Genomic DNA, 14,521 nt, shown 5'->3' with positions numbered 1-14,521 from the left:
TACCCAAACCAAGAGTGATTTAAAGACAATCTCAGTAATGTAACTAGCCTGGGAACTGATGGCTTAGGTCCAGGAACTTCATGTTACAGGTTAGAATGCAAACAATTGTGTTTCCTTTTGCCATTCAATGGTTCTTTAGGAAGAGTTGTATAAATAGAAGGGCTTGTAACAGGTTGTACCCCAAATATCTTTGAAACCATGAGTGAGGAAAATTATATGTAATACTTGTTTGCATTCCATCCTATTATTGCATAAGAGCCTACATGGCTCTGGCGGCAGCGCACCAGCCTCTCACTGCTGGGTTCCATAGTTCAAATCCTGGTCACTCCATTTGAGATTTGTGCTGGATGAAGCAGAGGCGGGACAGGTTTTTATCTGGGTACTCCGGTTTTTCTTGTCATGTTTCATTCCAGCAACACTCTCCAATATCATTTAATTTCATCTGTCATTCATTAATCATTGCCCCAGAGGAGTGCGACAGGCTTCGGCAGCGGCACAATTCCTATCATCGCCGCTAGATGGAGTCTTCATTCATTCCATCTCTGATCCGGTCAAATGACTGGAAATAGGCTGTGGATTTTCACTTTTCTATTATTGCATGAAATTCCTGGCTTTACTGATGACTCAAAAGGAAGTTTGTTCCATGCCAAATTGACAATTCATATAATCTTCCATTGATACTAAATTTCTAAGATGATGAAAACAAGCAAAAATACAACTTCTATATGCTGCACTTCTCAAAAGAATCCACAAAATGACCTGATGGAATAAAAGTAGTGTGGCTATATTTCCAAACAATGGGCTTGCTTTCTATTTGATAAACTGACTCAATTTTTTGTGAGAGAATATCAACGGTTGTATTTTATAAGCAGACACTGACATACCATATGGTAAGTATGAAGATGTACACTATTACTTAAAATGTAAGAATTTGTGCATACTGCTGTTTTGTCTTTCATGCCAAGGATCCACAGAAGTTAGATACATGGGCCCTCTGTATGGTTCACATTTAATGCTTGCACCTACTAAGTTGAATCAAACTGTAGATTTATAAGCCTGTGTCGTTTGCCTTGAGTGTATTTTTAGTTTGAATTTTAGCACTTTATATTCAATTGCTCCTAATAAGAATAGGAAATATTTTACCGAAGCCATCTCATTAATAATAAAGGTTATGCAACATTTATATGAGGAGGGTACCTACATTCTCCCACTAATATCATTGCTATTATGAAAGGAAAGAAAGAAAAGGAATTATAAAACTGAGTTATGTGAGAAATATTTTTGATTCATTCAGCAGATGAACGACTCATCTCATTTCCTTATTGCAAGGTAAGGAAATATGTTATAATATAGGAAAGAAATTCAATAAAGCGTACTCCCTACTGAACAGAGATAGCTAAGCACTCACATAATTTTTCAGTTTTTAAGATCACTTGTAAAAATAATTCAGGAAGAAAATAATGCAGTGAACTAGAATCAAAAGAGTAATTATGTTCTTGTTATTTTACTATAGAAAGGCATCAGTAATACATGTCCAATCTCCATGAAAAGTTAACTGCCCACCAAAGAAACGAACATGATAGTCACTTCAATTTCAAAAAAACAGCTGCCACATCTCATGGTTCTCACACATACTACCTCCATTTATTTCCTCCATTGTTGGGACACAGGAAATTATAAGTAAATACATGTTGCAGCTTAGAGCAAGAAATACTAGAGTAAGTTCTTTCCCCTCAGTTTTAAAACATCATCTTTCAAACGAAAAATATACAGAAGAGGTTCAAAATATGATGCATAATCTGAAGGGAAGAGACTTAGTGCAGTATAAAAAGAGAAATGTTAATTTCATTATCCTTGTTAGCATATTTGTTCATAGAACTAATCAGCCTTAGATAGATCCCAAACCATGCTTGGAAACTGAGAACAAAATTGAATTCCCTTGAGTAATTGGTCATCATTTCTGAGAAATAAAGATGGCTAGCCTCATTTAAAGGCTGGGAAATATGGTTGATTAACAACTGGATGCTGTGTTCCCATCACACCTGGCATTGCAGGTATACTTGGGCTAACCATTCCACTATGGACAGGGGAGAACACTGAAACAAAGACATGAACATATATATATCACTGAATGGATTCAAAATAAGATTATTATGACACACATTCAACAAACAAACGTTAATGTACAATCATTTTAACACCACCACCATCTCTTTCCCTTGCATCTTGTACTGAAGTTGTCACAAGACTGTAAACTAGTGTTTAGAAGTAAAATGAGCTGCACAAAAAAAAGCAACACCCAACAAATGATGTGTAAGTATAGTGTAATTATCTATTTAATCCAAGTGAAGTATTTCAACCAATTTTGTAAGACTGAGTATGTTATTGGCGCTGCCTTCCGAGCAAACTAATAAGTTTTGATTGTTTATAGCATAAGCCTCAACTGTTTTTTCCCTGCGCAACCTGGAAAACACTTTGCTGGATGTGAGCCAATAATGTTTTCCCGCTCTTGTAGCGCTTATTGTTATACCTTTAATTGTTCCCCTTTCAATCACACGTGTTTGTAGGATATTTCTGTGATGCCTTAATCAGCTTTCTGGAATAAACATGTCGTTAAGCCCTGAACAAGCTGCGAAAGCTGTTGCTTTGGTAGAAGGTGGTCGCAGCATGCATTACGTTGCAGAAGTGTTGAAGACTACACCTTTCCAGAACCATATGAAGGTACAGGGAAACTGGAGGCTTTGCAAGGAGACCAGAATCAGGCCGAGAAGAGCAACATCGGAGGGAGATGAGGGCTTCTTACAACTTCAAGTTCTCTGCAACAGTCACACCACCGCCGCTGAAACTCGAAATCGACTCCACCAAGTTCAAGGGGTCAATTTTTAGTGAGAGAACCGTTTGAAGAAGACTGGAAGAAACCAATCTTAAGTCCAAAAGACCTGCTACAGGTCCGGAACTCACCAGAGAGCATCGCACAGCTTGACTACATTTTGCAAGGGAACATTTTGGCTAGACAGTACAACAAGTGTTGTTCACCAATAAGTCACGATTTGGCCTCCGATCATCTGACGGAAGAGAGAGAGTCTGGAGAAGGCCAGGGGAAAGGTATGCCCCTTGCACATTCTCATTTAGGACACCTTTTCAGGGTGATTCTGTGATATTGTGGGGAGAATCAATACAGCTGCAAGGACGGATTTGGTCTTCGTGGAGAATGGGGGCCTTGCCGCACATTGGTATGTGGAGGAAATCCTCCTGGAGCATGTTGTGCCTTTTGCTTTATTTATTGGTGATGATTTTACACCAATGCACACCCACATGTTGCGAGATGCAAAGTCCTTTGATGAAACAGGGATTTATGCTATGGTCTGGCCCGCTCAAAGACCTGATTCGAATCATATTGAGCATGTTTGGGACCAGCTGGGAAGAAGAGCCCGTCAGCACTATCCAGAGATCCTACAGGACTTATGGAACCCCCTCCTGGAAGAATGGGAGATGATTCCTCAACAGGACATCACCTCATTAATCAGGAGCATGCCTGAAAGTTTGAATGCCATCATTGGTGCAAGAGATGGCAATACACGCTTTTGAAGATGCGAACAGAGGTCCCCAAGATCATTTATTTATTTATTTATTTATTATGCCTTTGTAGGCGGTGAAGTTAGGGCTCCGAGGTTTGTGAAGTGTGTAGCATCAAAACAGAAGTGCATTACTTTTATGAGCTCACTCAGCATTTCCTTGAAATGTGCATCTCTGGCTTAATTTGTTCAATTTGTTTATAATCGTCTTTTCTTTTCATTGTTAGATACTTAGATGGGACCGTACCACAATATTATATCATAAGATAGTGGATTAGTGTCATTAATTTCAGTTTCGAAAGAAACTGAAGTGTTGCTTTTTTCGTGCTGCTCAGTGTAATAAGGATGAGAATTATTGTAATTTGAGAGTCTAAAGGCAGAAGCCAAAGTGAATAGTGATTTACTCTTTGTGCTGTCATCATTCTTCTCTCAAAGCACAGAACTCAAATTCCTTTAAAGGATCACATTTTTAATTAATCTATTGTACACGTACACAATTTTTAAAAAAAATTGTCTTCAGAGTACCGAATATTGCCTTATCTTTGTTAATATTAATGTAATTGCATATGTGTAAAAATTAATGAAACAGAACAAAATCTAGTTCAGGAACTCCTTGAAAACAGATTAATTATTATTCGCAATGAAATAAATTTGTTCATCATCCTCCTCCTACTCCACCTTTCCCCTTATAGAGTTCCTGCTGGGTCGGGGCATTTGGTACTTCTCCACCTTCCTCTCTCCTTCCACCATTCCTCTTCCATCATTTTGTCCCAGTCCAGGTTTCTTCTTCTTGCATTCCTTTTTATTGAATTGATCCACTTTGTTCTAGGTCTCCCTCTCGCTCTCTTTCCCTCAAACTTCATCTCTATCATCTTTGGTATTCTTTTCTCCTCCATCTTCTTTACATGTCCAAACCATCTTTGTTTACTCCTATCTATTCTCTCAGTTATGTTTTCCATTCTGACCTCCTTTCTCAGATCTTTATTTCTCAATCTGTCTTTCCCATCATACTTCTTAGGTATTTCAGTTCACTGGCTTGAATTCTACTCTCCTCCCTACCTGTCATTGTCCAGATCTCAGTCGCACAAGTATTGTTAAGTGTTGTTATTCCTTTCATTTATGCTTTCTCTTGCTTTTTTAATTTAAAAATGTGACTAAAATTATAACTTATTCACAAAAAAGAAGTGAATAAAACATAGTTTAAGCTACAAACACAGCCTGAAAAAAATGTACAAAAGCTACTAGTCGATGCTTGACTGCCTCGAAATATCTGAAGGTTCTTAAAATGGTGAATCATATGTGATGGTTTGTTGTGTTTGAATTGAATATACTGGGGACCAATATTATATTTTCAAGTTCTGTGAAATACTCCCAGGCCCACAAATCTCTCTTGGTAGCCATAAAGATACGCTAAAATTATTAACATTCAATAAATTATAAGCATAAGGACAAAGATCTTTCCCATCCACCGTAACCTGAAGGCTGAGGCTCAAATTAAATTACAGATTCCCCTATCTGTCACGTGGGTTGTCGGGAGTGATTGGAGGGGGAGGGGGTGGTAAATCAGACCTCCTACCAACTTTCTTCTTGCCTGCACATTCAGCTACGTTATTCTCTGAGAATGGAAGAACAAACCGCCTCCTGACTTAGCCAGTTGACTGAGACATCACAGTGTGTTTTCACTGTCAGTGTACTGTGTGAAGTGTACTTAGTCTTCTTGTGAGACAAAAGGAGATGTGCAAGACATCGGGAAGTTCTCTGACTTCTTAAGATGTGCTCTCATTTCCTATCCCTGATAAATAAGTCAAACAGTTCAAGATTTGCATCCCTGAGTTCTCTTTTCAAATAAGGTATCCCATATTCACACGCTTGCCAATGGTTCTTCCAAACAAGCCTGTTCTTACTTCTCTAATGGGCAAGTTCACATTTCACTTAATTTTACATATCAAAGAAATCTGGAAGGAGATTAAGAGCTGATCCCAGATCTAACATATTCAAACGAATGACCCCATTCAACCTCCTTCCAGGAATTCAACTGCCTACAGTCACATGGTTCTGACTGAATCATGCCTGAGTAGGCTGTGGGATATGCGGAGATCTCTCCAGAGTGACATTGTGGAGCCCAAGAACAAATATTCACCCACATCAACTAAGAGTGCCTAAATTGATGATTTGAAGGTGATTGGAATGGCCTAGTGAAGGCTTCTTTTTGGCCTTATCCTAGCTTAATGGCCTGGATGTTCAACTGTACAATTTGTTCATATACAGTGAGTATAAAAGTATCTGCACACATCAGTATTCTTTTATTATTCATAAAGTATTTGAGGAAACAGTTCTGAAAGTACTTTTTATAACAAATGATAACTTAACTTCAAGGAAGTCCCTATAATAACTACATTTTGTCATATAATGAAAGAAAACATAGGCAACTTCACTTTCTTAATGTCAGAAAAGTGAATTCATTAGCAACAGAGATAGAGACAGCTGCTGTGTTGGGGAAATGGCACTGTGCTCAGACAGGCAAATGTAATAGGAGGGCGTAGCGTATAACAGCGAGGACGTCAGACCTCATACAGGCTGTGCAAGTAATGGTTGACTACAGGCTGGGTAAGACACGAGACCTCAGCACGTTTGATTGCAGCCAAATTGTCGGCACCAGATATACGGTCCACTCCATCTCTGAAGTCATGTGGGCAATGGGCTTTCCAAGGGCCAATGTATCAAGAGTGCATTGTGAGTACATAGATTTGGGTAAAAACATGGCCATCGGGGTCAACTATCTTGGTGTATGTTGTAATGACAGAGGTTGCTGTTGGCTAGCTAAGATAGTAAGAACGGAAAGATGGGCAACAGTGTACCAGATTAATTATTAGATCAATCCTGGACAATGCCAATGTATGAGTAACCATACCATCCAGAACCATCTCTTCCATGGGGTATGGAAGCAAGCATCCCAAAGGGGTACTCCTGCTCAACAGCCATGACAAGGCACAATGACTGACACAGGCAAAGGAACACTGCCAGTGGATGCTCGAAGCATTGAAAAAAAAAAAAAAAAAAAAAAAATCTATAAATTTGACCATATCGATATCTATACTGCTCCGTATTGACTACTTACAGTGATACATTTACTGCACTTAACAAACAGGAGATAAAGTATCCACCCTGTCAATACTAATCAAACATTTTAATATATTGTACCCGATGTATTTACTGGACGTATTCCAAAATGGCGCCTACGGAAGGTAGAGACCAGCCAAGGCAAAGGAATGTGTAGCAGAGTATCGATATTTATGTATGTTAGAAGGCCATGACTGATTTAAACCTACCACTATGAAGGCAATGTACAACAGAGTAGAATCGATTGGATTGTTTTAGAAAAAATAAGAAGGATCAAACGGATTATTATAAAAACTTACTTAAAAAATTGACTTCGTAACGACAAGACGTGCTGAACATAGCTCTCAAGAATTAGGCAAGATTGATAGTTTCTAACGAGAATATTAAGTTGAGATGACGGTAATATTGAAGGAAACGAAGTGCTAAACCCTGAAATACAGTAAGGAGGATATAAACCCCGGAAATTCGGAAAAGTTCGTCCGGATACTTATACGCTAATCGTCTTGAAGCAAAAGGTTGACCGAGACGCGAGAGCTGGAGATTGAACTACAACAGGAGAAAACAATAGCAACGATATCGTAAATAAAGAGGCGATCATTGAAAAATTATACTTCACAAAGGGAAATAAGCTAACTTTGAATATACGATTAGACAAAGCAAATAACCTTCTACTGGCCTCAAGGAATAAGAAAATATTTCTGCAGAGGAAGGCTAGCAAATATATATACAGTTATCAACGATAAATACTAAGACTTCACAGAACCATGATGAATACATATGTTTCAGAATTGATGTATATTATCTACAGTATTCCTGAGGAAATGATGGCTTGCTAAATCAGCACAGACCAACCTGGAGAGAGATGTTGTCCTGGCAGTTAAAACCACCCGACCCGAGAGGAGGAGGTCACTCAACCCGAGCTACCAGAGATGAAGGACCCGTCCAATTCTCGATCCAAGGCCTGTGACCAGACCGTGGAGCAGTTGAAGAAGAGCAACTAAGGCCTGAGATATTGAATGGCGAGCTAAGTAATAATAATAAGTAGCATAATTTCTTATGTAAAGTATTACCAGTATATGCAATAGAACTGAATAGCCTAAGCGTGAAATAATTAAGTGTGCAATTAATATAAGGAAGTGCAGTGTGAAATATTTAAGATGGTATTAACATATATTAAGTCAGTGTGAACTTAAGACGATATCTCATGATATAATGGTTACGTATTTACTATATTATCTTAACCAGAGGAGTGAGAATACGATTTTAAAAGTGACATAGTGTAACACATATTTGCAAAGAATCCCGGTTAGCTAAAAAGATCCATGAATGATATAGTACCATCCGAACCCAGATTACGTCATAGAGGGACGCATGTTTTGAATTGTTTAATTTAAGTTACCATACTCTTTGCTGAATGATTATATTGGTAGAGTAGATACCGTATTTGGGGTTACGTGTTGAATTGTACGATAAGTCGTGTTGTAAGAAATGAATTCTGCACTAAAAGAATGTCACGTCTCGTTATATTTAATGAATATTGGAGGTTAAACGCGTTAATTGTAGATGTTGAATAAGTTAAATATAGGTTGAAATGAAGGTTATAGATGAAATAATGGAAGTGTATGTGATGTTTTAAGTGAAATATTGCGCAGCTTAATAAGAAATGAGACGTATATGATATAAATAATGTGCGATATAAGGGCACAAGTAAAGCAACTACGGAAAGGAAATATGCCCCAGGGAAAAACAATAGCAAGGTATGGATAGTAAAATTATATACATTTAGATGAAGTTTGAGAGTGGTTTGACAGTAGTAACAACTGGTGATGGGTAGATTTATGCATGATCATGTCATATTCTGAATGAATGTTGATTGCATGGAAGATGAAACTAGTATGTAACCAGTATGATAATATAATATTGAGATATCGTAATGAAGGCACTTGCATATATATATATATGATAAATGCTTATTGGCTGTGTGCATATTGAGCTGGAATACGTTACATAAGAAATTATCTAGCTAGAATAGGGAAATAATGAGATTTACGTAGGATATCGATGTTTTTTTAATATGAAATACTATAAGAGCGAATATTAACCTAGGAGCCGTATTTTAAATGGCAATCGGACCAAGGAACTTAGTACGTCATTCGATTTCTCATTTTCTTCACTTCAGCACCAACGAACTCAGATAATTTTTAATATAATTCAGATCACTGATAATATAATTCAGGACACTTTTATTGAAATTCAGATCATTTCCACGATAATATGAATAATGTAAAGGTAGCATTTTTGATGATGGTGAATAGTTAACACCTCAAGTGATAGAATTATTTATTGAAATACTGAACTTTGACTGTGGTCAGAAAATTATGATATATTTGTGTACATAAATGACCAGACTTAAGTTTTGATAGGAAGATGAAACAGAATGTGAATTCATTTCAGGAATACTCAACCCAGAATGTTGTGATATGCAAACTTAGATTAGAAATAAGCCAGCGCTGACTTAAAATAATTGATTCACGAGTTAAAATACTAGTTTTATTAGGTTAATGACTGAAAGTTCACGAACTATTTTTGACATTTAACCATTTCTTTCGCGATTCTCAGTAATTTAATAAATATGTTTCTTGATTATGTTCATATGGGATGAAACGGACCCTTGGTACATCTGACAACATCCCTCACTGGCAAACATTACAGGAACTTGCTGGCAGATCATGTTCACCCCTCTGTTCGCCTCCAGCATCCTGCAGGTTATCCGTACCTACAGCAAGAAAATGCCCCAGTCCATCGCTCCCCAATTTGACTCACTGGTTCCATGAGCACTCAATGGATGTGAACGTGCTTGCCTGGCCCCCAAGGAGCTCCAATCTCAACCTACTGAGCATATCTGGGAAGCTATTGAGAGGGATCTGCGTATCATGGACGCTGCCCTGACTAATGCTTCTGGATTAGGGAGGCTGTTCAGCAATCATAGCCGGTGTCTAGTAGAGTCCATGCCATGCTGCATCTCTGCCGTTGTCAAGGTAACGGGGGTGCTATGTGCTACTAGCCAGGTACCTGTAATGCAACTGCTCATGAGTATTTGCACACTCACCGAGTTAAAAAGTATTCACAAAGTCAACACGTTTCTTTAATACTTCACATACATTCACCCTGCAGGAATAATAGCTTGTAGTCTTCAAGGCATGGAGTACATCAACTTCTTTGTGAATTCAAGAGACATTTTTTACCATTTTCTACCTTACGGCTTTTCTCAAGGCCTGTCTTGCTTGATAAGCCACGTTTCCCCAACTTCTTTTCCCCAGTAAATGCCATGAATTCTCAATCATATAGAGATTGGGTGATGTTGCAAGCCTGTTTAGGATGTTATGAAGCAACCATATCTTTGTTATCCAAGCTGTGTATTTTGGGTTTTTGTCTTGTTAGAAGTAGTAATTGCCATAATATCCAATTTCTCAGCAATGGGTGGCATCTTATACTGCAACACCTTGATTTACTTCCTGGTATTCATAGTTAAGTCCCAAATTTCCCATCCCAGGTGCTGCCATGCAGCCCCAGATCATGACGTGCCCACCACTATGCTTTGCTGTAATAGCGAGGTTTTCTTCTCTCAGTTCCTGGCTGGGTCCTCACCGCATAAACGTTTGTCCATCACAAACAAATACAGTACTTGCTCTCATCAGAAAACACAACTTGGTTAAAAAATTCCATTACCTTATCTTTGTAGGCTTTAGCAAACTCCAAACGACTCTTGTTAGTCTGGCTTACATTAGGCTTTTTCCTTTGAATGGCTGTGGCATTAATTAAGGTACAGCCCCAGCATTTGCCTGCTTGTGAAAATGGTAAACCAAGGAAAACCATCTTCAGGGCTGCCGGCAGTGTGGTTCGAACCCACTATATCCTGGATGCAAACTCACAGCTGCGCGCCCCTAACCACACAGCCAACGTGCTTGGTGGAGTGTGATATATTGTGCAGTACAGTTCGGATGCTTTGGGCACTAACGTATTTGCCTGATGCGATAACAATGTCCGTGGTTAAGGATGTGGCACTCTGGAATGGTTCCTTGATGGTGGAGTGGATTATCTGATGTCTCTCTCCTGTCAGAACCCTTGGTCTACCTGTTCATGGTTTATTGTCTAGATCTGATCTCCTTGTGTCTCTTGTGTCTGGTGACTGCTCAGTGTACTGCAGAGAAAGGTAAAGAGACATCCTGTGCAATCTGATGATAGCTCTTACCTCATGAATGAAGACTGCACAGACTGGGTACTCCTAAGATTTTGGCCCCATGTTACTGGATGTCTAATCACTCCCTAACCAAGAATTTATTATAAGGGTCCACTTATTCATACTTGATTGAGGCTATTCACTTTCTCCATACTTTACAAAGAACACATAAATGCTGGTAGACATAAGAGATTCTTTGAGATGAACGAGCATAAGAGCGGAAATAATCATACATTTTCCATTATAAATCAAGATTAGGCAATTGTCCATATGGTCAACAGGGAACGTTCCTGAATATCCTAAAAAATTTGCACATACAACTTGACCAAAGGAATAACTCCACCACAACTTAAATGAAATAACAGAAAAAAACAATATCTTATTTGACGAATTAATAAACAAATTCCCAATCACAAGCAAACAAATTCCCAACAACACGCAACAAGTAAGCAACTTCCTCGCCTCCCACTGCCTCTGCTTCCCCTTTATCACCCCTTCCCCTCAAGAGCAACAGCCGTATAGGCAAGTACAAGTTTGTGCTCAATCAGACGACCGCACCACTTGATGAAGTCAACATCAGGTGATGGAAGAAAGAGAGCGAGCTTTTGCTTCACTTACTTACCCAGTTCTGTCATAGTATTCCACATCCATTCTCATCTTCTGCTTTCCCTTTTTAGACCTAATAACATCTACTGATGCAAGTGCGATAACAGGTATAACTTGAAAACAATGTTCTCTCACCCATGGGTAACTAATGCAGATATCGAGCTCGAATTATTATGATTATATATATAATTCGCTGGGGCCATCAAGGACCACGTTAAGTCTTGTTGCATTTGACACTGAACTTGGCCTTCCTTAGAGCCCAAATTTCCCTCATTCTTTGTGAGTGGGCCTGCTTACGCTCCTCTGTCCAAGGGGCAATGTGTCTTCTCTTCGGTTGCTCGTCTCGGTTTAGCCCGTTCATCAATATTTTCTTGCGGAAGAGATATCTGTTAAGGGCGTCTTCAGCTGAGATATGTAGCATTTGCAGGTCTTCTTTGGTATTTCTAAACCAGGGAATTGTGGTTTTGGGGTTTGAATCAAAAAAGTGAAAGATTTCTTTAGTTAACTTTCTTCCGTCCATTCTTTTCAGATGACCGTAAAATCATGCCCGTCTTTTTCTGATTGTGTCGGTAATTTTCTCTATTTTGCTGTAGACTTCCTTGTTGAATCTCTTTTGATGGATTCCATTTCTGTACTTTGATCCCAAGATTCCTCTCACAATTTTGCTTTCTCTTTTCTCCAGTTCTTCAAGGAGTCCTTTGTTGGCATTTAGAGACAGGGTTTCAGCTGCATATAGAACTACTGGCTTCAGAACTGTTTCATAGTGACGTATCTTGGTGTTTTGGGAAAGGCGTTTTTTGTTGTAGATTGTGCGGGATGTTTGGTAGGTTATTTCCAGTTTGCGAACTCGCTCCTGAAGTGCTTCTTTGTCCAGTCCATTTTTCATGATGATCTTACCCAGGTATTTGAATTTGTCTACTCAGTGATGTCCCCGTATTTTGTATGGAGTTTTGGTGGAGCCTCCTTGATGTTAGTCATTACTTCTGTTTTCTCAAACGATATCTGCAAACCAGTTTGTTCGGCAATTTCCTTTAAAATTTCAACTTGAGCTCTAGCGGTTTCTATGTCGTTTGAGAGAACAGCAATATCATCGGCAAATGCTAAGCAGTCTGTTGCGATCCCCTTGGATTTGGTTCCTATTCTCAATGGACTGTAGTTGGTTTCCTGTAATCTCACCCGCCAGGTTCTGATGATCTTTTCAAGAACACAGTTGAAGAGTATCGGGGATAGCCCATCACCTTGTTGGACTCCTGTTTTGATGTCAAAGGAATGCGAGAGACATCCGTGGAACTTCAACCTTGGATTTTGTATCAGTCAGGGTGGCTCTAATTAAAGCCAGCAGTTTCAAATCAACTCCAAATTCATTTAAGATGTTTAGCAGGACTTCCCGGTCAATGGAGTCGTACGCTTTCTTAAAGTCCACAAAGACAGACACATACTGCTTGGACCTTAGTGTACAATATCTGATGATCGTTTTGAGATTTTGGATCTGTTCAGCTGTTGAGCGACCTTTTCTGAACCCTCCTTGGTATTCACCAATTTGATGTTCGACTTGTGCTTCCAAACGCTCCAGGATGGCAAGTGATAGAATTTTGTAAGTCACGGATAGTTGTTGATGTTCTTCATGCTGCCTTTTTTGTGTAATGGATGGATCAAAGCTATTTTCCAATCTTCGGGTAGGGTCTCCTCGTTCCAAATTTCTTCTATTTGCTTTTGCAAGATATCAAGTGATTCCTCTGGGGCATATTTCCATAGTTCTGCTACTACTGAGTCTTCCCCCGGCGCTTTGTTATTTTTGAGACGGGCAATGTGGCGCTTGATTTCATCTCTGTCGGGTGGTCTGGAATCTGGGTACCTGAGTAAGGGTTCCTTGGTCTCAATGGCGCTTTGCAGTTTAGAGCAATTAAGTAAATTCTTGAAGTAATCTGCCAGAATGCTGCAATTTTCTTCATTTGACATCGCCAGTGTGCCGTCCTTTCGCTCAAAGCATAGAGATGGTGGTTTATAGCCAGTGAGTTTGCATTTGAAGGCTCTGTAGTACTCTCTGCTTTCATTCTTCCCAAAGTTTTGTTCTATCTTTTCAATGAGAGATTTTTCGTATTTACATTTCTCAGTTCTGAACACCCTAGCTGCTTGGGCATGTTGGGTTTTGTAGGTTACCCAATCATTTTCTGATTTCGTAGAGTAGTACTGTTTCCACGCATTGAGTCTTTCTTGGAGGACTGATTCGCAGGTACCATTCCACCAGTCATGCTTTTTGCTTCTCTTGATTTCTGCAACGTCTTTGGCGGCCTCAACAAGGAGACTTTTGGCGTTGTTAAAGTCACAGTCATTTGGTCTAGCCTTCTCCTGGAACTCCTCCACCCTTTGCCGAAGTTTATCATTGTCGAAGCGTGTGATCTGTTTGGTTGTCTTCCTTGTGTTTGCGGGAATTGGTTTGAATTTGATAAGAGACATATAATGATGTGAGGCCACATTGATGCCTTTCTTTACCTTGACATTCATAATCTCAGGGCTGTTTCTCCTGGAGATTGCAACATGATCAATTTGGAACTCTCCGAGAGCTTGGACGGGAGAACGCCAAGTCATTTGCTTTCTGGGTAGATGGCGAAAGTGGGTCGACATAACCTGCAGGTTGTGATTTTTCCAAATGGACACCAGTCTTTTGCTGTTGGGATTGGTTCTTTTGTGAGCGGGGTAATTTCCTATAACTTTCTTGTACTTCTGTTCACGACCTAGTTGGGCATTCAAGTCACCCAAAAGAAGCTTGACACGGTGTTTGGGGATTTTGTTTAATTTTTCATCCAGTAGGTCCCAGAAATTATCAACTTCGTCTGGATCAGACTTGTTCTTATCGTTTGTAGGAGCATGTGCGTTAACTAGGGCGTAGGTTTTGTTCGCGAATTTAATTGTGAGTATAGACAATCTGTCTTTCACAGGTTCGAAATTTGCAACCGATTTAAGGATCTTGGTTCTAACA

The 14,521-nt window shown here is 39.3% G+C and overlaps 1 protein-coding gene across 1 annotated transcript in view; it reads right to left on the bottom strand.

Moving 5' to 3' along the window:
* Positions 1 to 1,485: 1,485 nt before the first annotated feature.
* lqfR (clathrin interactor lqfR) overlaps positions 1,486 to 14,521 on the bottom strand; it is a 285,249-nt gene continuing 272,213 nt past the window's right edge. The window contains exon 13 of the mRNA XM_067151380.2: positions 1,486 to 2,096. Within this exon, the coding sequence (XP_067007481.2) occupies positions 1,984 to 2,096 (113 nt within the window). The 3' untranslated portion in view covers positions 1,486 to 1,983. The remainder of the gene's footprint in view (positions 2,097 to 14,521) is intronic.

Source organism: Anabrus simplex, chromosome 7 (assembly GCF_040414725.1).
Source record: "Anabrus simplex isolate iqAnaSimp1 chromosome 7, ASM4041472v1, whole genome shotgun sequence".
Taxonomy (NCBI): Eukaryota; Metazoa; Arthropoda; class Insecta; order Orthoptera; family Tettigoniidae; genus Anabrus; species Anabrus simplex.
The sequence above is the reverse complement of the archived record's forward strand: the minus strand, read 5'-3'. Positions and strand labels throughout refer to the sequence as shown.